Below are 26,388 nucleotides of genomic sequence, written 5' to 3' on the forward strand. Positions count from 1 at the left end.
TGTTTCAAATCTCACACAAATTATTAAATATCTTTACACCATGTCTGATTTATTATCTCATTATTAGTTTTTAATGGGTCCCATCGGCAGGTTTTTGAAAGTGACGTGACCCTAAGCAATTTCATCAGACTGGAACTAACACTGAGACAAATCTGACTCACTTTCCATCTAAAGTTCTATCTTAAATTATTTCCTGTATATCCAGGGAATCTCTGATGTTATTATCCCTCCCTCTATTCTATTCTATTCTTTCTGTGTGAGTTGCTGTGTGTGAGTATACACATCACCAGTGGATGAAATCTAAAAGATTGGTGAAAACAAACAAGAGAGCCTGTGAGATGTCTGAGATTATAAGACAGACATAGGAAAGTAAAATAACAAATCAAAAAGTAGACAAGTAAACGTGATAATTATTTTTACACTAACAGAATAGTCTCAATGAAGAAATGTTTGATGTGGTCATGTTGAATCATTTACAGCCACATAAAGGCTCTGTTCAAAATCTCTGCTAGTCCTCTACATCAGGGGTGTCAAACATACGGCCCGTGGGCTGGATCACTGGCCACCAGGGGGTCCAGCTTGGCCCGCTGGATGACTTTGTTAAGTGTGAAAATTACACAAAGACATAAATTGCATTTCTATAAAAGTAGCTGCTATTCTTAATCAGTCCACTGGGGGCCACACTGTAAAACAGAATTTCCAAAGAGTTTACATTTAAAATATTTTTTAGATCTTGAAAGGTTTATTTTGTTCTAAAGTCAAATACAATATTTTTCAGTTCCAAATACCTGTGACTACATGTTTTGCTCTGTAGCTCTCTCTGATCTGAAGATGTAATGCACATGTGTAAATGACAAACTGAAGCACATTATTGGTGAAATTGCACTTGTTTTTCTTAATAAATCTCAAGGGTTGTGAATCAGTGAGTGTCTCTTAAGAATATGAAGGTTTATGAGTACGAAAAAAAACGAGGGAATCTGCAGAGGAGAGCCCAGGCAGGTGGGCTGATGTCGGAGTTTTTGGTCTTTATGTTTCTAGTTTATCGCAGAAAGACCTTAAAATAGGGTTCATCATTCAAAAACCTTCACCTATGATTTAAACATGGAGAAATATTGTCGTTATGTTTGCGTTATTGTGCTATGATTTTACTGGTCTGGCCCCCTTGAAGTCAAAGTGGGCAGTGTGTGGCCCCTTAACTAAAATTAGTCTACACAGACGTCCCAATGCAGGGGTTTGTGAATGAGTGGGTGATTTCGGACACAACCACAGTTTGTGTAGAGTTGTGAATTGAGCTTCCTCTTACTTATCGTGCAAACCAAACTTATTTCATTCCATCTTCTGTTTTCTTCCATTAGAATATGATTCACTCTTCACTCTCCTCCTCCTCCCAGCTCGTGTGTGAGGTCAGGGGTCAGGGTTGAAGGGATCGACTTGTAGACTGTAATAGTCTTTGGCGCCCCCCGGCGGCAGCCGGAGGTAAGCTACCCTCGGATCAGGTGGAAAGTCAGCTGATCCCACCACAAGCAGGAAGTGACAGTTCAACAAGCTGCTCAGAGGAAAACAGCTAATTCACTCGCGCTGTGGTTCTGTTGAAGAAGAGCAGGCGCTGGACGTGAGGGAGGATGTTCGGTGGAGACGACGAAGAGGGAGACTTCTTGTCTCCGTCGGGAGGGTGAGCTTGTTTCTTTGGTTTCACCCACCATGCTAATTCTGTTAGCCTGTGGGCTAACTAGCTTGCATCATTTAGCCAGGGTTAGCTTGGCTCGTGTATGGGCCACATTTCACTTTATATCTAAATGTAAAACATGATGGCGACTCCCTCCGTATGTAGTAAGGGTTCAGAGTGAAAGCCGAGCCCGTTTAATCCAGCTTACACTTCTCTGCAAGAAATGATCCAGTAGATGTTTTTGACGTGTCTTTGTTGTGTCTGTGATTCTTGTGACTCACTTCAGACTGATGGAGTTATTAATTCCCCCCCAGTGTCCTGCAGGAGATACGAATATAGTTAAAAGCTCATTTCTAATTCCAGGACTGATGACATGTCAGAGTAAGTGTTCTCCACCTGCAGCCAACTTGACAGGAACAGTAGGTAAACATCCAGGTTCTGCACCTGAACAGAAGCTTCGTTTATCTCATCAGCAGCAACTTCTGGGTTTGTTGTTTCCTGTCGAGATGGCTGTGGGGACAAATGTGTTTTAACAAGATGAGGTCTGTGAAAAACCAAACAGCGGCTGATTATATTAGACATAATTACACACTGGACTCATACCCACCACATCTCTGGTCCCCTGATCACATGCTTCCACTCACTCTGGTTTTTATGAATGAGGCTTCTTAGACTGTCTGACAGGTTTGATTTCATATTCCAATGTTTGAGCCACTTCACTAACTTCCTGTCATGCAGAGACTGACCTCATTACACCTATTATAAAGTTCCTCTTCTGGGAATACAGAGCGGACTCCATGTGCTCAAAGCTGCCTCAGAAAGAAAGACAGAAAATAAAACGCTCCCTTAAGGGATTTTCTTTCTTACGTGTAAAGGTTTATGTGTATTTTGTTATGGATCTGAAATGCAGTTTCCCTAGATGTTGTCAAAGGAAACTGCATTTCAAGTTAATGTGTCGCGCGTTGTTCAGTTCCGTTTGTTTGGGGGAAGGAGGTTTTTTTTTTTTCCCACAGTGATGACTTGAAGGTCTCAGGGTTATTCTTCACCTCGGTCTAATTAAACTAGTCAGACTTCTATTGCAGTTGTGATCACTTGATTGTAATGGGACCAAGACACATGAGAATAAAATAGGTGTACTGTGTGAGTACACATCTTGCCCTAACTTTAACCAGAGTAATAATTTCGTTATTAACTGTGCATTCACATGCTCCTCAGGAAGCCTAATTTCCCTGAGCTGTGAAGTCATTATTCCAACTTTGGCGTTCTCGTGTGCTTTGAAATTGGAAAGTGGAAAAAAAAACGGATGCTGTTAACAAAATGTGTTAACCACACTCACACCTCTTTCCAACATATGCATAATCATGAAGAGCAATGAAAAAGGCGTGACAGGCATTTAAAATGTATGCACATTAATAATAAAAATGTCTGTATAATGTCTGCTAATGGTGTTAGGTGCTTGTGGGAGATGGTATTCAAAAAACAAAAAAATATCATTTTACAAGTTACATATTATTTAGAGCTGATTATTAAATTCGATTATAATTGAAGATGTCAGCAGGTCGGGAACTCGTGTCCCAACATTTTTACAGACTCTCAGAGTTGATATTCTGACTCATGCGGTTGTTCTGACACCACATGCAAATGTATATTTTTCATAGTGTTAATTGTGAAGTGTAAAAAGCCTCGTGTTACATTAATGTGAGCTCAACAGGCTGCAGCATGTTGCAGTTGTGTTATCATGATTCTGTCATCCTGTATCGGGGTTTTGGACGTTTGTATCAGAGTTTCCATCTCAGTTACAGCTCTTTTCAAACTGTGATCTTTATATCACGATACAGATACATAATGTTCACTTAGAGCTATTCTGTTACAGCTCTGCCACATTGTGAGACTTGTACTTTTTCTGTGTGGGATTGTGTGATAGCAGTGCTGTGTTTGTGAGCTGGGGGACTAAGCAACCAGTGTAGGGAGAGAGGAGTGGTCTAGCGGCTAATTCCTCTCACATGCTGCTTGTTAGACGAGGTAGGTGAAGGCCTCCGCCACAGCTCATCTCTGCTCAGCGGAGACCGGACACTAAGTCGGAGCTCCTCGGTTTCTTCTGCTATGCTGTTGAATCTACCGTGTTGGTGTGACTGCACTGAGGGGACGAGAGATCAGGGGTGGCCCAGGTCAGGAGCGTGGAACGATTATTATAAGGATTTTGACTAACACATGCCAACTGATAGCTCCACCTCATCCCATTTCCTTACCATTGGAGATGAGGGCCTCAAGGCTTTCAACATGTCATTCCTAGGAGATGCCAGTGATTACCAGTGGAAGGAGTTCCAGGGGTCAGTACGAGGCAGCTGGGCAGTTTTTCAACCCGTCTTGTTTGGAAAACAGAAAAACTCCGAAATGTTGGTCTCGTCTTGAATGTTGCGACAGTGTTACAGCATGCAGTGCGCTTGTTGGAGCTGAACATGTAGATATTTATTAGATTCACTTTTCATATATTTTTCAAGAAAAAGCATTGTTCCTCAAGTGTGCAGATTTTCTCCTTTAGTTTTCTAGATCAGTGTAAGTGACATAAATAATAAGTATGCAAGTTCACTTTTGCCTTCTGTAGTTTGACAAAAAAAAAAATCTTATTGCATGTTCTATGAACCAGTTGATTGTTTTCTTCAGTATATGGAGTTTGCTCAGTTGTGTCGTGGCATATCATGTAGCTGCATTATGCTGGGCAGGCTCCACAATTTGAACACATCATCTTTGTGGAAAATTGCGATGACCCTTTAAAAGAAAATGACATTTCGACATCTTTATAGACTAAATGATTCATTATTTAGTCACAATAAAAAAAGAACTGACCAGTTAATGAATAATCTAAACAAGTGCTAGGTGTTAGTTCTGCAGTTTTTGTGGCAGGCAGATACAGGAACTGCTGAAAAATTGCGGATGAATGGTCTTTATGAGCAGCTTTAACCTGGTGTTTTGGAACAAGCCTGACTCAAGAGTCAGTGCTGTTTCAGAGGTCACAAATTTCACCTCAGGGCGGGACATTTTTATTCTGAGTGTAACCATTCAGTAGATCATACACTAGATCATAAAATTGCAGATATAAACACAGATGATCTTTACTGTCGCTTCTTCTATTTGCAGGGCTAAGTTGGCCTCCCTGTTTGGTCTAGACCTGGAGGCCAGTCAGGGGAACGAGTCATTTCAATATACAGCTCCCAAACAGCCCAGGAAGAGCTCCACTCAAGGTAGGATCATCACAAACAGACAATAGTGAATAAAGTTTTTACAACGATTGAGGATGTACGGTGAATATTTCTGTCTGTTCATAGGGCCAGCCTCCCAGAAAGTAGCTCCACCGTCTGGAGCTCCAGCAGTGTTGTTCGCCACAGCTGTCCAAGCCTTCAGATAGTGAGCACCCTGTTTTTTATTATTTGAAAGTCTTTTCTGATGTTTATTGAAGTTTTTTTTTTTCATCTTTTGTCATGTTTTTTAAATGTCAAAAATCTATTGACTGCAAATATTCACTCCCCATTCATGATCTTTTTATACAAAGCTAAATAACATGATGGTTATTTCTAGAAATCAAGTCACAAGCTGCCAAATCATCTTATGATCAAGTCAACGAATCATCTTTGTTACGTGCAAGTCAAAAGGTTTTCTGCCATTTTTCTCTTGCACAGTATTAACGGACAGTATGTGAAGCAGGGAAAGCTGGGAGCAGCTGCACTGGGCAACCACACGACAAAAGAGGTTGGAGCTTTTCTAACTGGTCACTTGTTTGAGATTACTGGTTTGACTTTGGAGTTTTGTGAATAATACTCCTCATCCTTTCTTTTCTACAGTACAAACTGCTTCTGTACTTGAGCCAACAGAAACAAGTGACTGCTGCCAAGATTCACATGGGCTTTGTTTTCACGGTGAGTGGAGTTGAGTACATGTGGACAAACACATAATGTGATGCATCAAAGTAATATGATTTGCCAATTAGTCTTTCAGATAGTTAGGAAGTTTAATTAAGTACATTTGGATCATTTGTAAGTCTGAAAATGCGTCAACACTGAGCAAAGTCCTAAGTTTGTGTACATGTTTTTAAATAGGTCTTAATCACCTTTGTAATGTTGCACTGACAGATGATTTCAATGTCGTACACTTTCATACAGTACACTGTGAGAACCACTGATAATTAACAAATAATTACCAATATTTTATCACAGATTATTATATTTTTGATATTTATTATACTCTGTGAATTAAAATGAAATCCTAAAAAAGCAAGAGGCAAATGAGCGGGATATAATATAACGCTCCCTGACTTATACAGGAACAACTGTGTCTTCATCAGCAGGAGACAATGCAGATAAAACTCTGTATTTTAATCAGATAATGACAACTGAGCTGTCTCTGTGACAACTGGGCTCTATCCACTGATTTCAAATTAAAATATTAAGTGGTCTATAAATTAATTTTACTTTTTGAGGCTCAGCTCCAGTATAGAAGGCAACACTCAAAATCAAACAGGTTTGGGGACAGGGATTCTTTATGTCCTATCATACACATTTATACCCCATCTCTCTATTATATGTATGTTCAAGTTTAAGGGAGTGAGTTATCTGAGGCTGCCATAGATCCATGAACCTTATTACATTTTAGTTTCCATTGGGAAAAGTCAGTATTACATCAGGGTGGATATCCTGACTCCATGAAATGGAAAAAAGACGTTTGTGGAGCAGCTTACATCTACACCAGTCCAGGGTTTCTTCTGTAGGTGACTGCCCTAATAAAAACTGATGTGATCATATCACACTGTAGCCTCAGTATTAGGCTGTCCTTGTGGTCCTGTGATTATTTGGTGGTGAACACAGCAACAGAAACAAAAAATGAAAGGTAATGGCACAACAGATTTCTCCTCCAGAGAATAACGTTCTTTTGCTTCTGCAGGTACAACCAAACAATTATTGCACTTTTTATGATGACCAGAGGCAGAACTGGTCCCTGATGTTTGAATCAGAGAAAGCTTCATCAGACTTCTGCAAAGAGGTGAGTGACACAGGAGCAGAGCTACAGCTGTTTTTATTTGACTAACAGAGTGAGTAACTAAGCAAAGCTGTATGTGTCGATAGAACAAGGTCCACAAGTTTCAGGATTGATCCTTAAAACCCCTTCATCAGTCCAATATACTCAGGATTCAACGTCTCACCAATTGTGATGAATTCCTTTTCCTTTTTGTTCATCAGGTATGCTTAGCAAAAGCGAACAGTGCAGCCACTTTAGATGCTGTGGTGGTTCAGGATCTGAGTCTTGGGGAGGGCCAGGGGGTGGAGAATGGAGACTCTCTGGAGGTGGTGTACACAGGCTGGCTCCTGCAGAACCATACCATTGGACAGGTCAAACAGCTTCACCTTTGTAGAATCAATTGCAATTATTTTGTCTCCATTTCCTTTGAATTTTCTTGACATGAAGCTCATTTAACCATTTTTCAAATATCATTTTAGATGTTTGACTCCAACCAGAACAAAGACAAGCTGCTCCGACTGAAAATTGGAGCTGGAAAAGTCATCAAAGTGAGTCAGAATGCACGTACTGAAAAAGAAAAACACATTTTTAAAATGAAAATATTCTTAATGATTTATTTTCTTCTGTTGCATATTAATATATTTAATATCAATTTATGATGTTTATTTATTTACCTTTTTAATAATTAGTTCAACGCAGGGTTTTTAAATGAACTCTCCTGGCCTCATCATGTTCATCACCATCATATTATATTATCATGTTATTTGCTCTTTATCGCTCTGCCTGTCCTCTGTGTGAGCAGGGCTGGGAGGAAGGGATGCTGGGGATGAAGAAGGCAGGCCGTCGTCTCATTGTCATCCCACCAGACCTTGCTTACGGATCCAAAGGAGTCCCCAACTGCATCCCGGCTAACAGCACTCTTATTTTTGAAGCAGAACTTCGGCGGGTAACATCCACTGAGCAACTTCTTTACTTCCTTCCATTGTCTGCTCTAGTTGTTAACCTTCTCTAACGTCCCAGATGAGTCTGATGTCACATAAATCATGGTGAAGTGAAGTATCTTGTTCTTGTTTTGTGCTTTAGGTGAAGTTTTCCAAGGACAGTGGCTCTGATCGGGCCAGTGCCAGCTCCAGAGACTCTGCTGCTCCGTCTCCTGCTCCTTCCCCGGCTCCCAGTGTGGAGAGTCTGACCCCAGAGTCTGCAGTACAGATGACTGTCTCAGGCCCAGGCAGACCAGGGTGAGCTAGGCAATCGCTAACAGCATTTCCCTTAACTTTTAACACGTAGCCTGGTTTGTCTCTGACTTTTTCCTGTTATTTGTTTTTTTTCTTTCAGGGAGCCACTTCTTCGTGCAAAGTCAAACTCTCTCAGTGAACAGCTGGCAGTAAGCACCATCACTGCTTTTCTTTCCCTCTCAATTAAGCGTTTTTTAAAAATAATTGTATGCAGTTATTTCACAGCTGTTTTGTGTCATTTTCTTTTTAAACTTCAGAATCCAGATGCTACTAAAGCCAAGCTGATTTCTCGCATGGCAAAGATGGGTCAGCCCATGTTGCCCTTTCTGACAGGAGTGGCCAGCCAGCCTGAATCCAGTGACTCTGAGCTTGAGGTGGGAATGTTGATCTTTATGGAATTATCTAGCCTTTAAAGGTACAGTGTGTGGAATCTAGTGTTGAAGTTGCATGTTGCAGCGGAACACCTCACACCTCACCCTCCCCTTCCAAACATGATAAAGAACCTGTGGTAGCTTCAGTTGTCATATATACTCAAAAGGTGTTTAGTTTAATGTAAAAAACATGGCGGCCTCCATATAGAGGGTCCCCTCAATGTAAATATAAAGTATTTAAATATAAAGGGCCTTTTCTGGACTAAAGAAAACTACAATTCATATAATTTAGATGAAATGAACTAGTGAAAACATTAATTTACATTAAATTATCTGCAATAGTTCCATTTTGCCTAAATCTTACACACTGGACTTTTAAAAACTAAAACCACACATTTGTGATCCACTTGAGCTCCCCATTAGGAACCAATAGGTTTTGGGCTGAGAGCCAGAGAAAGTGTTAAGAGATTACTGCTTGTTTGGGTCTTTTCATGGGTCTTAATTAATCCTTCATCATAGCAAAAGTCAGCTGAGCCCATCAGCTGCATCATGTGAAGAATCACTGGATCAGTTTTGGCCCTCACCCAAAAGAGTGTCTGTATAATGCCACATGAAAGGGTCACTTTCAAACTTAAATAAGTTTGAATTTTCGTTGTGGTGAAGTGAAAAGCTACAAAAGGATTGTGTTACATAAAGGTATTTACTTTACTCACTTTACTAAGAAACTCTGTTTATCAGTTCAGTTATATATTAAACATAAAAAATATGACAAAATATTATAATATTATTCAAGTCTACCCTAAAACTAAAAGGCATTCAAATGATATAATAGAGAAATGCAACAACTTCTGCTGAATGGTCAACTTCTAATTCTATGATATTTGTATTATTTATTACTATGAATTGATTATCATAGTTAATAATGATATTTGTCAAAGTGGTAATCTAAATGGTTTGGTTTTTCAAATCGCTTTACAGTACAGTTTGCCATTCACCCATTCACACACACACATTCATACAGTGCATCTATTAGCAGCACCTGTTGTGTGGCAATTCAGGGTTCAGCATCTTGCCCATCGGCATGCAGATGGGGAAGACTGGGGATCAAACTGCCGACCTTCTGGTTGGAGGATGACCGCTCTACCACAGCGGTCCTAATCAGCCACAGCCACCTATTAGTGGACAAACAGTTTCAGTACAGTCAACAACAATCTATTTGCCGGCAGATATTTTCACTTGTTATTCTTGGAAAAAACATAGGCTCTGATCTATCCAAGCATTAGTAAACTTCAACAGTGAGCCAGTAGGTAGAATAACCATGGCTTCTACTATATCTTACAATTTTTCTCAGCAGCATCAGAACAAAATAGCACTATATTTTAAAGTATGAATATGTTTCTCCTGATTTTTTACAAGATTGAAAATTCAGTTCACACATTTTGTCATTTATCAGACAGGATAGACAAAAAATTACTGAAAGATCTGTCACATCTGGTGTGTTGCTAAGTTTCTGCCACTATGCGTTGATTTCCAGGACACCAGTGGCAGTAGAGTGAAGGATGAGCCTTTAACTTCATCTCCAGTGCAGATCTCCACTGCTGCTCCAGATTCAGCACATGGTTAGTTTCTTCTAATTCCTCATATATGCATTCATCCTGGATTACAAAGGAAACATTTCTTATGATGGTGTACAGCATGTTTCTTTCTACGTTATCTAAATTCTTTTCCCCTCCAGTACATCCTCATCCTCACACAGCTCCACCGTCTACCTTACTTCCTGTTATGACCGCTGTTGCCCCGCAGCTTGGGATGCCAGGCAGCAACCATGCCTTCCAGGTGAGTTCTCACCACATTTCTTACTAGCATCAGTTTTGACATAAAACAAAAATATCAAACCTGGTAATATCAGTGCACCATGTTGTTTCGTAGCCTTACTCCTACAGTCAGACCTCTATGGCTCCGTCGCAGCTGCAGCCTTTTGGTCAGGTCTACCCTGCACAGAGTGTCCCATATACAGGTAAGAGCATTCATTTCAATTACAAGGAAGCCTTTGTGTTCAAACCAAGAGTGTTGGGTCTGTGACACAAATATTTGTATAGAGCTACTAAAGTAGTTAATATATAAAGATGGATAATGCATCTCTCCCCGTTGGATGAAAATAAAGCAAAAATATTCCAGATACAAACATGGAAGGGGCAAGCTTTATCAGCTTTACCGCAGGCAGCCACCAGAGGGCGATCAATATGATTTGACTTCAGCTTTGGGGAACATCTTCAAAAACAGTCTAATGTTTCAGCCACATTACAGTCAGGAATATGTTGTTTACTCCAGGCTCCAGTGATGTGACTTCCTTCTTGATGACTGAGGCGCGACAACACAACACAGAAATCCGGCTATCTGTTGGAAAAGTGGCAGATAAAGTAGATCAACTGGCCTCAAAGGTGAAAAAACAAAATGCACATGTACAGGAATATGTTGAAGATGAACTTTTAACAGGAGGCACATACACATGGTTCTTGTCTCATTTAACTTTAACAGATAGATGACCTTCAAAGGCAGGGGAGTGTCCCCATGGGTGTGTCTAGTATGTCGATGGAAACCTCCATGATCATGCACAACATCCAAAGAATTGTGCAGGTACACACCTGCAAAATACTGCATCATGTGACTTTCCTACTTTAGTGTTTTCATCAGCTCTTTTATAAAACTAACATTGATTGTTACATCTTGGGCCTTTTTATTCAAATCAATCTGAAAACTCTTATTTTGTCTTTAGGAGAATGAATGTTTAAAAAAGGAAGTCTTTGACAAAAGCTCTCGCATTGAAGAGCAAAATCGAAAGATTGGGGAGCTCATTAACCAGAACCAGAGGTGAGTCAGAAAATGACATATGGTCACATTTGTTGTTGACCAGAACATCATTGTTTCACTTCATCATGAATAGATGTGAATTATCTTTCTCTCATGTTTGGTTAAAATAATGATCGAATTCAAAAATGCCTTTTTTCTTAGACACACATTTTCTCATACATTGAACTGAATTCAACTGAAATCAGTGGATTAAAACTAGAAGGGCACTCAACAGTCCCCTATGAAATCACTCTTAAATTCACTAGTACTATTTATTTAGATTTGCAGCAAATTGTGCACTCAGAAATAGATTTAAAATGAGTATAAATATCAGCCCCCTGTAATCCTGCGAACTAACAGTGAGACATACTTAGCTCAAAACATAGCCTGCTTGGCGAAGGTAACAATACCAATTTTATCTTTGTGTACTTAATGTGATTTTTGCCGGCTAATATCTGATCTTGTATTGTAAAAGATTTGATTTGTCAGTATCTCCTTGACAGTGTCATACAGTGATTTGCTCCAACAGACCACACTGACTCACGTAGCTTAAAGAAGCTTTGAGGAAAGGTTTCAGTCTCAGTGTGTGTGAGGTTAATATAATGTGGAAACACTGTGCTTGTCCAGATTCATGGAGCAGAGTAACCTTCTGCTGGAGCAGAGAAACGACTCCCTTAAGTCGTCCAGTGAAAACAACCAGGCCAGACTACTTCAGGCTGAGCAAGACAAGGTGAGTGTTTGGCTCCAGTGCTTAAAAAAGGGAAGAACTAATATTTCTGATGGCTTGTGTGTTATAGTGTAAGAATGATGATACTGTCTTTAGGTGCACGGTTTATCAGAGGATGAGACTTTGTGATGGACCCACATCATCACATACCTATAGTGTTGTGCTTGTGCCTTCAAACTGTAAATTTGTTTACCACACACATCAGAGGATTCATCCTGTCACTGAGTTTTTGCTGTATGTTTGAGGTAGTTTCCAAACAGTGACATGGAGTATGATCCTGCAGGAAGTAACCATTAGAAGACGGTAGACTGTGCCCATGATGATGAACAGGGTCACTAACAGTCCTTAAATAGAGCCATGTTTGATTGGTAAGGGATTAAGAGAACAAAGTGTGTCAAGACAACATCCCCCACATCATCACACTACATTTCTGTTATTGGCTGACAGGAGTGGGACCTGACGTGGTCTCCGCTCTTGTAGATCATCCACCTCAAGGTTTGATACGTTCATTCCTACATGTTTTTCGGCTCACCACAGTTGTAAAGAGCGATTACCTGAGTTACTGTAGCCTTCTGTTAACTCCAACAGGTCTGACCATTCTCCTCTGACCTCGCTCATCAACACTGAGCTGCTGCTCACCGGATGTTTTTGTTATTGGTTCCATTCTGAGTAAAAACTCTAGAGACTGTAGAAACAGTTTCTGAAACATTCAAACCAACAATCATTTCACATTTAAAGTCACATGCTGTCGTCACTCTGATGTTCGATGTGAACATTAACTGAAGCTGTATCTGTAGAATGTTTAACACTGATCTGCTGACACATGATTGGCTAATTGGCTGGATAATTACATGAGTAAGCAGGTGTACAGGTATTCCTGATAAAGTTCTGAGCTGAAACCAAAGAAACAGATGTAAAGTGAATGTAGAGGGTATAAGCTGTTGTATGGTAGGAGGGGTGTTTAATCAGGAAAAGGTATAATCCTGGCCTGTGTTGGAGGCTGCACCATGTCCTTCCCTAAGTATCCCCCAGACCCTCAGTGTAGGGCCTAATCATTGCCTGTGTGCGTTTATGGGATGTAGCCTCTGCCTGGGGTCTTAAAAGGCTGTGTAGGGCAACGCAGGCTACAAATCCATATACTGGGCATGATGGGAAGTGGTTAGAGATGTGAAAACAAAGCAAAGACAAACTAAGATATATTTCCGTGTGTCCACAACAGGTTTCTTATCTCTTTTTTCCACCTTTTACCACTGACAGGAATGATCAAATTTGGTGATAATGATCAAAAAAGACTGAAGAATTACAGCCTAATTTGTTGATTTGCAAAACTAAATCAATGATAAATCATTGATAAATTTGGATGACTACCTCAAGAGCACCTCCTCCTTTATATTCTATTCTACACATTCAAATGTTCACTTCAGAAATACACTGATATGTGATATTTTTGACTCTGAGGGGAGATTGGTTTGGTATTTTCTAAAGTATATGATGTCTGTTCTCAACAAGAATCTGATACTAATACTAAGTACTCTCATCTTTGCCAATTGCTCTCTGCCTGGTTATTTGTACCGCTAAGGAAAATCTAGCATTTACTACTCTCTCTTCTCAGCCTGCACTGCCTCAGGACCTGGGCTCTGGCCAGGTGAGCCTGTTTTCCTCTGTGTACTGCTACCAGACCAGGGTCACACAGTATTTGCAAAGTGAGATACAAATTGGAATGATGTAACTGCTCCGAAGGTTTACTCAGGAAGAAAAACACGCTCTTGGTGACCAAAATAGTTTTGCAATGATTTATTGGCATGGAGCAAAACATAGTCCTTGAGTAATGGCCAGTCCACAAGTCACATGACACTTCCTCTGACTGCCAGTAGGTTTACATTCTCTGCAATCATTTCACATTCACTTTGCAATTCTGGGACCAAACCACTGATCTGATAATCTTGTCCACACAGATTACCACCCAGATCCAAACATGCTTCTCGAAATACCAAGAATCATGTGCAACTACTATTTGACCCAGGTCTAACTGCTTTCACCGGAATAATGTCTTCACAATTCATTAGCATTTTAACAAAATCTCCTCTTCTTTTTTGTGTCCATCTCCTTTCCCATCTGCCATTACTCTGTTTTTCTTCCACAGGGTCATGCTGATCAAATCACTGTCACCAGTAACCACTCATCCAGGCTCTCAATGTTTTGCTACACTGTCTGTTTGTGCTCTGGGCTTTACTTTAGCCACTGGTATATCTCCTCCTCTCACCCCCCGCGTCCTCCTGTGTCCCCATCAGGTTCGTCTGACGGAAGATCTGGCTTCGGCCACGGCCCGGCTGTCTCAGCTGCAGCTGGAAGCTTCATCTCACCAGCAGAAGGCTGTGGAGCTGCAGAGTAAACTGAGCTCAGTGCTGCTGGACAGTGAGAGCCAGTGTCAGCGCATCACTGCCCTTGAAACACAACTGGAAGGTTTGTCTGTTATTATTATTGTTATTATCATTAATATAAAAAAATGATGGTTCAATTGAAAAAAGTATTTTGCCACGTCTCCAATTCAATCTCTGCACTAATTTTCCAGGTTATTAGGTACATCAAACTAAAACTAATGCAACTGTCCTTTTATGAAGATTTTAGTGTATGAAATGTGTTGGACAGCAAATCCTGATATACAATGTCTTAGCAAGTTAAAACAATCCAGTTCCTTTTTGAAACAGCTCAGTAGTTTCCTAAAACGGCTGGTCAGTTTTTGGCAAACGTTACTTACACAGGAGGAGGGGGAGGTGTGTAACAATTTGTTGGGACTATTTTTCAGCAGCAGATTAATCCAAATGTTGTGCTTTATTTGTGTTTGTGGGATTGATTGTTTGATCATATCAGCATTTTTCTGTTGATGCCTTTAAGGAAAATTTGTTCAGGTATGTGGCTCATCATGAGATTTCTTGGTCATGATCTAAGTAACAGATTATGATTGATACCTGTTTTAACAAGCATAAGAAGACTTTAATAGTAGATACAATACTTGCTTATGTCCAATCATCAACAATCAAATCAAGGTAGCTCTTTGCACAAAGAACAGCATCGTGGGTAAAAGGCCAAGGATTTTGTGAAGAAATAATGTTATGCAACAAAGCAATGTTTATGTGATTCAGAGCTGAAGGAGACAGCAGAGAGTGCACAGGCCCAGTACCGCTCAGAGAGGCAAAGACGCAAAGAGACAGAGCTGAGGGTCAACAACATGGAGGAGGAGCTGCAGGACCTCAGGACAGATAAAGAAGGTCTAGAACGAGTAAGTTCACTTTTTGTTTATGTCCCTCTTTAATTCAAAGGACCCTATTCTGAGGTTATTTATATTACAGCAATTCATCATGGAATATCCCTTTATACCCTCTTCATTGTGGTACATTTAACTGTAAGCGCAAAATTGCTGTTTCTTCAATCAATCAAAACGTATTGATCCTTAAACACAAAGTGAAAACATGCTTTTAGAAAAACTTCCAATTTTATTGAAAATAATAAAAAAGTCAGATCTGAAAAGTTATACTGACCCTAAACTGTGCTCATTTGTTATTCATTTTTCTGAGCCATGTTTAGCATTTGACTGGAGTCTACTTGTGACAAACTGAATTAATTGGATATACTATAGATGTGTTGTCAATTGGATTTGGTCGGTGGAACGTGAGGGCCGATCAATGGCATCGATGCCTTCATCATTCAGGATCTGTCTACACACTGAGGGCAAAAACTGGGCATTGACCTGAACCAGGAGGAGCACAGGGCCCACTGCACCAGCGTAAGGTCTGACAATCGCTCTGAGGATTTCATCCCAGTACCTAACAGCGGTCAGGGTACCGTTGTCTGTGCGGCCCTCCAAGGATATGCCTCCCCAGACTATCACTGACCAACCGCCAGACCAGTCATGCTGGATGATGTTACTCTTTTATGCCTGCCCTGTGTTTTTCAGTGTGATGAGAACAGGGCAGAAGTATGCTGTGAGTACAGGTCCCACTAGAGGACGTCAGGCCCTCATGCCACCCTCATGGAGTCTGTTTCTGACAGTTTGGTCAGGAACATGCACACCAGTAAACATGCTTGAGTTCATTTTGTAGGGCTCTGGCAGTGCTCCTCCTGTTCCTCCTTACAGATACTGGTCCTGCTACTGGGTTAATGCCCTGTCCAGCTCACCTCGTGTAACGGCCGGTCTCCTGGTTTCTCCTCCATGCTCTTGAGATTGTGCTAGAGGACACCACAAACCTTCTTGCTACCAGCTCCTCCATGGATGTACCTTCCTGGAGGAGCTGGACTACCTGTGCAACCTGATTGGGCTGCAAATACCGCCTCATAATACCTGTAGTGACAATGACACTAGCAGAACACAAAACTAGAGAGGAGTCAGTCAGGCAGAATAAGTAGAGAGAGTAATTATCTGTGGTCACCGCATTTAAAACCATTTCCTCTTGGAGGTTGAAGCAAACAACTTGGTCAACACGGGGTGTCTTCAGGACAAGTTTCTGACTGTCTATGAGTGTCCCAGACAAAGCCCAGACTTAAACCACATAGAACATCTGTGCAGAGGTGTAAAGTAGTTGTCATGTATAATCTAAATGTCTGTTTATGTCCTTTTAAGACACTTTTGGAAAGGAAGAAGAAGTGGCAGGCCGAGCGTCAGCGCCAGGACGAGGAGGTGGAGGAGCTCCGCAAGAGCAGCCAGCAGGAGCTAGACAACCTCCGAGCTCAACTTCGCAAGGCCAGGATCAGCACTGACAATGCTGCATCTGAGCAGGTAACATTCAATGATAGGATCCGTAGGAACATGAATAGTAATGTCTACTACTAAGATAAGATTTTGTGTCCTTTTTTTTTTTTTTTACATTGTTTCATCTCAGTTTGTGTCTGTGAAACTGACACCAGATCACAATGAATGAAAACACAAATCCTTAGACAGATATGATGTATCATTATATGATTGTCTTTCAATATATTAATTATCACAGAATAGCTGGACCGTGATATTATCGTTATCGATGGCCATGTACCATATCCTGAGTTACCCTGGGATTCCCACCCCTACATCAGACCACTAATGGCACGCTTCCTGTATGTTTTGCAGTTGTCTCAGCTGCAGGCAGAGCTTGAGGAGGACTGGAAGGGGAAGTATGAGCAGATGCTGGCATCTGTTAAAGAGCAGCACAGGAGAGATCTGGCTGAACTTACAGAGCAGAGAGATGCTCTGCAGGACAAGTTAACCCAGCTACAGGAAAAGGTACGCAAGCGAGTCGTGATGAAACTTGTTTTGTCGTAACCATTGTCTGCATTTACAATATGAAACTATTAGTTGCATTGTTCAGTTCTACCTCACCTCTTGCCCAATGTCAACTGGAATGGGTTCCAGGTTTTTCCTGTAATGGACAATTTCAATTAAATATGTTTTTGCAGCTTTTAGTTAAAGTTGGTTAAATTGTGTGATTAATGGGAATACTTACTTATTACCTTGTTTCTGACCTGTCTTGCTCTCAATAGTTTACACTTCTGAAGCAGTCAAGGGATTCGGAAGAGCAGATTTTGCTCCAGCACCACGGGCAGTCTGAAGAGCTGCAGGCCCTTCAGGAAAAAGTAAGAATGGATGACTCATTAGCGGATCCCTCTAAATAAATTAAATGATTATCATTGCCAGGCAATGATGTCACTGGACTTTTGCAAGACATTGTGTTTTTACATACGCAGTTGTTATTCATTGTGTAGGAAAACATCCACGTCTAGACACACACAAAAACACCCACTGTATGTTCTGTCTTTAAGTACACAGCCTTGGAGCAGCAAGCAGGAGCTGTAAGGGCGAAGCTTGAAAATAAAATGGCTGAACTGGAGAAGAGACTGGCAGAGCAGGAGAGTTCAGGAGACACTGCAACAGAGGTGAGGAGTCACACATGACGCACACACACACACTAATGCACAAAAACAAACAGTGAATTGCAGAACTGTAATATTTTCCCCATTTACCATCATTCTGTCACTGTTTCACTAAGTTGCAGAATGAGCAAAGTTTTTTTTTAATTTACCTGTCAGTGGGGCACAGATCACAGTTCGTGTGTTGTCACTGATTTTTGTGGTCAGCCCCTAACATGAATTTATGAAAAGGCCAATCAAGAGCCAGTGTTTGGTTTGTTTCTTCTGGGTTACTGTAGAAACGTGGTGGTACAACATGGTGTAAACATAAAGAGCTCATTCTAAGTTTATGAAAACACGATGACTCTTAATTTCAGGTGGTTATGCAGTCATGAAAACATCAGTATGGATGTTATATTTCATGTCTGTCTATAGAGCCTCCTAAATCCCACACAGTGGGACTCCATCACGATGCACAGCTTCAGAGGAATCCTATTGTTGTCTGGGAAGTACGGTCAACATTATTCTGTTTGTCTCACACACATGATCACAACACAACCTTTGTCTACACATGATCACATGTCATGCAGCATGTTTGAAATTGTAAGTGACTAGAATATTATGGAACAAAAGACTAATTCTTTGCACAAAGACTGCTAAGTGCCCTTCTTGTGAACACAGTGCACGTTGAGTCACAAAGATAACACACCAGTGCAGTAGAGGAAAATACCACAGTGGATCGCAGGAACATTTCGGTTTACCTCAGTGTGCCAGTGTTTTGCACTGTGCAACAGTGTGAAAGACGCATAAGCTACGATCATTCACATTATTACTTGACAACTTCTGCCTACTACAGCTCAGAGCTGTGGTGCAACTGTACTGAAGTGTGATAATTGACTTATATCGATTTTTGTTCCGTTAATGTGCCATTTCTGAGCAATAGAGGAAAGTAAGGCCATCTGTGTGTGTCTGCAGGTGAAGCGTGTGATGAACGGAGTGTTTCATTCTCTGCGAGGGGAGTTTGACCTCAGTGAATCTTACTCTGGCCAGGCTGTGCTGGGGGTGATTGTCACCACCATCAAGGTAGGTTAAGTTTATTAAACAAACAAATACCTAAACAGTCTGGAAAGTTGACAGAAAATCTGAATAAGGACACATTTACTAAGTGGACAATCTATGGATGGAAATAAGTTTCTCTTTCCAATACACATATAACTAATGGTGTAAAGTGAGTCAGTCATACAATGTGTACCAGCTAATTTTAGCTTCTTTGACCCTCACTGATGGACATTTGATTTAGTACAGTATTTGTGCTAAGCATCTTTAGATTAAATCTTCAATCATATGGTCTTCTCCTTAGAATGTAACTCTACAGCTGCTCAGTGGCACACAAGGATCTTCTGTCCTTCCTAAGAAGGAAGAGGACACAGAGGAACAGGAGGAAGAAGCAAGTGATGATGTGAAACAAAGAGAGGAGAAACCTCATCAGAATGTACATGTGAATGGAGAGAGACAAGTCAAAGAGGACGAAAAGGAAGAAGAAGAAGAACATGAGGCTGAGTTGGATTCTCATCATGTCGGTGAGACTCAGGTGAATCAGGACATATCAGCGCAGGAGGAGACAGGGACATTAACTGAGTCAAAGACACAAAGCCAGTCTGAGACATTACAGGCCACTGATCTCCATCCAGTTTCATCCAGTGAAGGGTTACGCCAGGATCCAGCAGCAGCAGCAGAGAGTGAAGAACAGCAGGAGCAGGGAGAACACCCTGTGCCTGAAAGCCCAACAGAGTCCAGAGACTCCAACAAGTCTGCACCAGCAGATGATGGATCGGATCAGAGTGCAGCTCCAGACGATGGACAGGAAAGAGCTGCAGAGAGCAGTGAGGTGGGCAAGGAGAACATGGACAAAAGAGAACACGTAGGAGAAATCAATGCTGATCCTGAGAAAGCTTTTGGACCCCCAGCCAACCCACCTCCACCACCAGACACAGTTCAGAACAGCTCACGGTGAGTCGTGACATGAACACTTACTAATACTGCAGATTGATTTTAGCTGTCAGTAGAACTGGATGAATATTCACTCAGAACAAAGTCGGGTCTCCAGTGGTTCCAGGAAAATATCTGGTGGGATGAAGGTGATGCAGCATCCTGTATAATATCTGAATATATATAATCTATGATTAAACAACAATAGCAACACAGAAACTCAGAAATACAGCAGATATCAGAGAACAGCAGCAGCAATCTGAAGTCAGGTCTGAACTCTTTCTCATATTTTTTTTCTAATTTGATCAAAGCAGAATTCTGAATGATCTCATTAGTCCTGTATCTGTCATTAGCATCATTGGTGTCTCCCAAACATACACCAAGAGCAATGCTCCATTAACTTTATAAACTTTCCGACTGAACTTTTTGAACACAAACAGGAACATTGCCTCTTCCAGTTTCATGTTATATCAGTATGAGTCTCCAGATTATTCATTATTGTCCTGATTAGTCAGATTTTAGATTTTCTTCTGTACAGGGGTTTGAAGGAGCAGAGTTAGAATACTCCTCATATATAGATGAGAGGCTCTCAGTAATCAGCTCTGATTAAAAGAGTCAATCACACACTGACTCCAAACCACGTTTGACACTTCACAACACTCTGCACGAGTGTGTGTTCAACTCAGAACGTTTGGAAATGGTTTTCGTCCCACTGCAGAAACCAAACAACTGCCAGATCTGAAAACTGAAAAAACTTTGCTGAGATGAGCTGAAACCAGCAGCAGCAGCTGATGAAGCTGAAAACATTGACTGTGATTAGGAAGCCAGTAAATAACATGTATGCTGTTTGGCCACAGTCAGATTCCAGCTTGAGGGCCAATAACTTTTATTATCTACATTACAACTGTAACGTATGTGTGTGCCCCCCCCCCCCACATCTGTTCTCATGTACACATGTGTATTCCTGTAAACTAACGCTCTGTCTCTCAACTCCGGTTTCTTTCTTCATCCCCATGTTCCTCTTCTCATTCTGCTTCACCGTGTATTTGCGACCCCCGTCCTCCGCTCTTTCTCTGCTATTCTCTCAGCCTCGCTGAGGGAATTAGTGAGGAAAATGGAACGGAGCCATTTTTCCAGATCACTGCTCCTGTCAAACCCCCCGCAGCAGCCAGCGAGGAGGAAGAGGAGGATGAGATGGTAAGGGAGGATCTGTAGAGTTCAATCAAAGCTCTCAGATTTGATTCTTCAGTTGCCTCACCCCCCAGCTCCCCCCTTGTCCTTTGTCTTCCATGTGAACTCAGTCAGGGATATTTTTTATCGCCTCAAAAAAAACATCTATCGACAACATTTTGGACGGCGTTCATTTCTCTATTTATCTTGCTTATGTCCAGAGTTTGAAGGGCCGTCCACCACCCACCCCTCTGTTTGGTGAAGAGGAGGATGAAGACGACGATCTGGACTGGCTCAACTGAGATGGAACCCGAATAATTACATTTTGCATCTTCATTTCTGACTCTACGAACCAGGCGCAGGGTGGTTGACCTGCTGTTTGTGCCTGGAGGAGCAGTGAGGACGTGGGGTGGACGTCTGCACCTGCTGTCACTTCTGTCACAGCATCCTGGCGAACACAACCACGGTCTGACGCTGCAGCTATGGTTGGAATAAGAAGTCTGTAAAACACGATTAATTACGTCGTATCTGTTGGTGATGCAATTTAATACCACACCTTTAGATGGCACTGTAGCAGATGAGTTTGTTGAATCAGCAGTAATCCTCTTATCAGACTGTATCATGGTTTTAATCATTAGCTTGCTGCTTTAAGAGTAGAACTTTTACACGGTTTTGCTAACCTGAAATTGATTTCCAGAAAATAAATAGCATTTATCTTTTCGTCTTCTGTTTTGTTGTGCGTGTTCAATCAGTTCTCTCTGTGATAATTCATCGTTTTTGTTTAGTTTTCAGTCCGAGATACTTCAGGGATTTTATTTTTTTTTATCAAGCCTTGTGCTTGTGAATTAAATTATCCTTATGTACTGCACATGGAGTATGATGTCAGTCAAACAAAGTGCCATTCATTGCTCAACTAATTCAATGGTTTGTGAAATATGGTGTACTTTTTGTGTTTGGGGTTTCTGCCAAAGACCAGCAGGGGGTGCTCGAGACCCAGGAAAAGTTACATTGTTGCTAAGCAACAGTAGCCCCAACCATGCGGAGTACCATGGTGCTCAGAGTTGAGGGCCTGAAGGGATGTTTCATTTGAGACAAAGGTGAGCTCCAAGTATTTGTAGTAAAAAGTACATTAAGAAGATATTTTAATTGAAACTAAGACTGGCTGCAGTATGGACAACACTGAAGCCTCAGTCCAGAGCGTGTGTACTAAGTGCTGAATCTGTCCAATACAACAAAGTGTAGAGAGATCAGGTAAAGAAGGCATTTAACCTTCAGTCACCAAGTAGACGGTGTTGAAAATACAAACCAAACAAACAGGATTCTGACGTTGATCAATGTAACGTCAATAAAAAACTTTAGATGTAGCCATTGAAATAATACATTAAATGTAAATATTAAACTAAGAGCTAAAACACGTTCAATCATATGTATATAGTGTTTCTTACTTGGTGGCTTTGAACATTTTGATTCAAGAAAATTTAGCGAAATGACATCTGCAGTGCTCTGTTAAGATGATGATACTAAAAACAGGAAATTCAATATACCTGTTCTTTGACTTCTGACGAGGCGAAGGAGAAGATGTGATGTGACCTCTGTTTATTTTCAGCCGACCGTGTGAGGATAAGTGTGTCACAAGAATAAAACAGGTGCTCTGTTGTTTCTATGTTTGCTCTGTGGTAGTGAGAAGCTGCAGTTAATGTTGCCACGAGCGTGGGACAGGATAATCTCTGCATTAACATGACCTGACGTTCTTCCGTCTTGTTCAGACATACATGCTGTTTCTGTTTGTGTTCTTTTAAGTTGATGGCATCGCAAATTGTTTGATTGAAAACTTACAAAAACAAGGCACAAAAATAGAAAATTAAAAAGATTAAAACCAAATACAAAAAGAGGGAAATACAACTAAGAAAATTAATAATCTCAAATAATTTACTTAAAGTGATTGATTCCAGAATTTTAACTCAATCCTCATTGATCAAATTGGGTTTTGATTATGCAGGTATAGTGAATAAACTCTTAATGTCTGCTGATGACAGAAGGACCAAATGAACTGTGTCTGTGCTCTGCATGTCGCTCCAGAGCGATTCATTCACAGTGGATAAATAAATGTTCCAAACCTTCAAATCAACGTTAGATCTCAATCTCAAGATTCTTAGAAACAAGATGTCAGTTTATTGTCAAAAGACACTTTTCAGTGTTAAAAATAAATGTGTCATCTGCAAAATTACTTCTCACGTTTAACCTCTTAGGAAGATCTTTTTGATGACAGGTAAACATCGGTCTGGAACCATTATAGAAAATAACTGAGGCACCACATCCTCTTATGTGCTCCCCTCTCAAATCCTGTGCCAAGTGCCATTTGCTACAGCTATAACTATTGATTCAATTCCACAGCATTGCAATTACATTTAGTAAAACTCTACAAATCCAAAGCAACGCAGCTTTCCCACTGGTTTAAAAAAATGTTAGAAATAAAATAACTTGTGTCCTTGTATCATATAATCAAGTAAAACATTGTTGTTATTGTGAATTGACCTTCCTTCCAATAGTCCTGCTTGAGTCTCATTAATAAAGGTTAAAATACCTTTCTTCATCCTCATCAGTAAGAGTACATCCTAACCAGTTAAACAATGTGAATTGTCTGTAATGAGCTCCTACTCTTTTATCTTTATCAGATTTAGGGATCAGGGTTAAACCTTGTTTCATGCTTCACATCGGCTCTTCCTTGCATTCGTACGGAACAACTTATTTTGAAAGTGGCCCTAAGCCTGTCTGCCCATAGAGATTAGTTTGAAGCCATCGTTAAGAAAACTGATTTCTGTTCCTTAATTCTAAGATCACAAAACCAGAAGCACAACTGATGAAGTTATCCTGTGTACAGAGAGCTAAAACATAAAGAACAACCCAGCTGGCAAAATGAATCAGTCGTGTAAGTTCCTTACATCCGTTTTCAAATAAAACAATTGTCATTTGCCAAAATTACATTCAGTTGATTCATTCTTTTATTATTCTATTATTTCTCTGATCTTTATTTTTTATAGTTACATGATATGTCCAGAACCCAGCATTTATAAGCCACTCACCAGCAAATGGTCAATTACATCTATATTTGAGCACACGTTTGTCATGAAACATTTTGTGTGAGCTTTAAATAAGTGGTGTCTGACGAACAAGCTTCTGGTTCCTGGTCGGTTTTTGTTTCTGTGGAACAGTTGGTGTCGCTTTTGTTTCACTGAGGTTCATGTGAACATTGTTGACAGCAGGTTAACTGATCTGATACGTGCTAAACCCAATAAATACAGATTAAATATATGAGGAAAACTCAATTTTAAAACATATCTAAATACATGTAGAAACTCAGCTCATTATTCTGGTTCTTTTATTTCGGATTTATTCATTTCATTTCTGAAGTTTTCTCATTTATTTCTTGAAATAACATTTTATAAAACAGAACGTTCTATGCAAAATGATCTTAATGAATACAAAAACACAAGAAATAAAAAAATAAGTGCTGCTGATGAGGACATTATTACACATGTTGAGTCTAGATGCTCAGGTCAGGCCCAGGCTGCTCTCACGTGCTGACTGGAATGAGCAGGTTCTCATATTGGCCCTGGCAGCCTGTCAGCATCATGAAGAGGTGTGTGTTGTTGATGTGTCTGTTGCCGGGGTCGGCAGCATGATGTCACAGTCGGGTCGCAGTCCTCCCTGGTTGCCTCAGCTTCGCTCGGCTCTTCACACCTTTGCCAGATGACGATGTCGTTACTATGTGTGTGATGTGCCATTTCATAATGATGTCATTTATACCGAATTATGATGAATGATTTGTTGATCTATAGAAGCTGTAGATCATGAAGTAATGCAGTACTACACCATGTGATTTATGACTTTATAATGATGTCATGATAACGTCTTTTCTACACTACGGTCATAAATTATTTTTGATCTATACAACCATACAAGAATTCTTCATTTTCTTACTTCTTTGTGACTTCTTCATGACGTCATACGATGTCTTATGATAGGGTATAATTTCCTGATCAATATAAACTTTAAATTGTCTCTATTATTTCTTGGAACAAGTGTTGTACCATATTTTTGTGAACCTTTTTGCATCTTTGACCGATCAGCTCTAAACGTGAGTCATCTGGAGAAACCCTTGCTGAGTTATGAGACTGTAATCACTCGTGTGAAAATGGAGAGGTTTTGAGACTTTGCACTACTCTAAAGACGTGAAGCTTGGTGAATCCAAGACCTTTAAGTCAGGTGATCCTCAGGTGTTACAAAGCATTTCGATTGCATGATCACATCTCAATATACAAACTAGTGCCGGGTCCCGGGTCAAGGACAGCAATGCCTCGGACAAATCCCTTCCTGCGAGGGAAGTCTTGCTGGCCTGCCTTCTGCCCGGCAGCTTGAGGTAACAGCCAGAATGCACACAGCCCAAACCTTGAAGAGGTTTCAAAGAGCCCTTTGAATAAATGACCTCAGTATCAACACAAACACTGCCGCCTAATTTTAGATGCCAACAACACTGAATGTTTGTCACCGGGTATCGGTGCATGCTGCTCGCTGCTGAGCAAACAAATGATCTCCCTCGTTTTGCCGAATGAAAAAAGGTTGAGTGTTGCCAGGCCGGATCCTTACAGATACAATACCCTCTGTGCTGTCGTTTCTTGATCAAAAGTGACTCCATTTCCATTTGCTGTATATTGCTTTTCCAGTCAGACACAGTGAGCTTTATGTGCTTGTTTCCCAGTTCTCGCAGGGGAGCCCTGGAACGTTTTCTGTTTACGGCTTTACTGCGATAACATTTTCCCCTCTGAATCACAGGCAGCTCTGTGTAGTGGTGCCACCTTCGCCTGCCCACTAACAGGACACTCTCTGTCAGCGGGCTACGCCGCCAGCTCCCACACTAAAGGCCCTTTGAAATCCCAGTTTGTTTATTCTAGTGTATGAAATGTGCCGTGTGCAGTTTAAGACACCTCAGATTCACCGGAGGGAGAAGCGTGGACGCCTCTGGCCTCTGTCACTCTCGGCTAAATCCTGCAAATTGTACTCAGTGTAATTGAATGTAAACTTGATAGTACAGTATCTCCTTACCATGTGCTTTACTTTCTCTTGCTTGTTTATTTACTTTAAGTGGGAGATGTTGCGGAGGTTGACCTCCCACCTTTTTATTCGCAAAAATACATTGCCATTAATGCCCTGCTGTCAGAGTCCAAGTGATCTGCATCCCACTTGTGGCCCACATCTATATATACAATATAGAGATGAAACACTGACATTTACTGTGCAAATGTGTGACATTAATTACTGTGCAAATGTTATGACTGTGAATAAACCGCTTTTTTCCACAATTTAAACATTTGTTTGGCTTGGCTGCAGACAAGCTGGTACAGGCTGGTAGATCCAATCCCCAGGCATAATAAACATCCATTCATTATCTGCACCACCAAGTGTTTTAGTGTCTTCTAGCTCATTTTTGGGGGA

The 26,388-nt window shown here is 40.8% G+C and overlaps 1 protein-coding gene across 4 annotated transcripts; it reads left to right on the top strand.

Moving 5' to 3' along the window:
* The first annotated feature begins 1,494 nt into the window (after positions 1 to 1,494).
* Positions 1,495 to 21,615, top strand: fkbp15b (FKBP prolyl isomerase family member 15b). Of its 4 annotated transcripts, none has more exons than XM_069522832.1 (30): positions 1,495 to 1,672; positions 4,805 to 4,908; positions 4,993 to 5,071; positions 5,344 to 5,413; positions 5,506 to 5,580; positions 6,602 to 6,700; positions 6,898 to 7,047; positions 7,156 to 7,224; positions 7,479 to 7,622; positions 7,760 to 7,914; positions 8,012 to 8,060; positions 8,169 to 8,285; positions 9,817 to 9,901; positions 10,018 to 10,118; positions 10,212 to 10,299; positions 10,614 to 10,723; positions 10,821 to 10,919; positions 11,059 to 11,153; positions 11,760 to 11,862; positions 13,472 to 13,504; positions 14,151 to 14,322; positions 15,003 to 15,139; positions 16,478 to 16,633; positions 16,961 to 17,113; positions 17,371 to 17,463; positions 17,650 to 17,763; positions 18,712 to 18,819; positions 19,097 to 19,746; positions 20,814 to 20,922; positions 21,117 to 21,615. In XM_069522832.1, the coding sequence occupies exons 1-30, from the start codon at positions 1,623 to 1,625 to the stop codon at positions 21,195 to 21,197; spliced, it is 3,648 nt and encodes a 1,215-aa protein (XP_069378933.1). In that variant the 5' UTR covers positions 1,495 to 1,622; the 3' UTR covers positions 21,198 to 21,615. The 4 variants fall into 4 exon arrangements, with proteins under 4 accessions (XP_069378933.1, XP_069378934.1, XP_069378931.1 ...); XM_069522830.1 differs by lacking the exon at positions 1,495 to 1,672 and adding an exon at positions 3,729 to 3,996; XM_069522833.1 differs by lacking the exon at positions 13,472 to 13,504 and having other exon boundaries at positions 1,496 to 1,672.
* The last annotated feature ends 4,773 nt before the right edge of the window (positions 21,616 to 26,388 follow it).

The sequence above is a fragment of the Paralichthys olivaceus genome, chromosome 4 (assembly GCF_024713975.1).
Source record: "Paralichthys olivaceus isolate ysfri-2021 chromosome 4, ASM2471397v2, whole genome shotgun sequence".
NCBI lineage: Eukaryota > Metazoa > Chordata > Actinopteri > Pleuronectiformes > Paralichthyidae > Paralichthys > Paralichthys olivaceus.

Coding starts and splice junctions, on each gene's coding strand:
- fkbp15b (XM_069522830.1), top strand. CDS start 3,878: ATGCCAACTGATAGCTCCACCTCATCCCATTTCCTTACCATTGGAGAT. Junction 7,623..7,759: donor TTGAAGCAGAACTTCGGCGG/GTAACATCCACT, acceptor TTTGTGCTTTAG/GTGAAGTTTTCCAAGGACAG. Junction 17,114..17,370: donor TAACCCAGCTACAGGAAAAG/GTACGCAAGCGA, acceptor TGCTCTCAATAG/TTTACACTTCTGAAGCAGTC.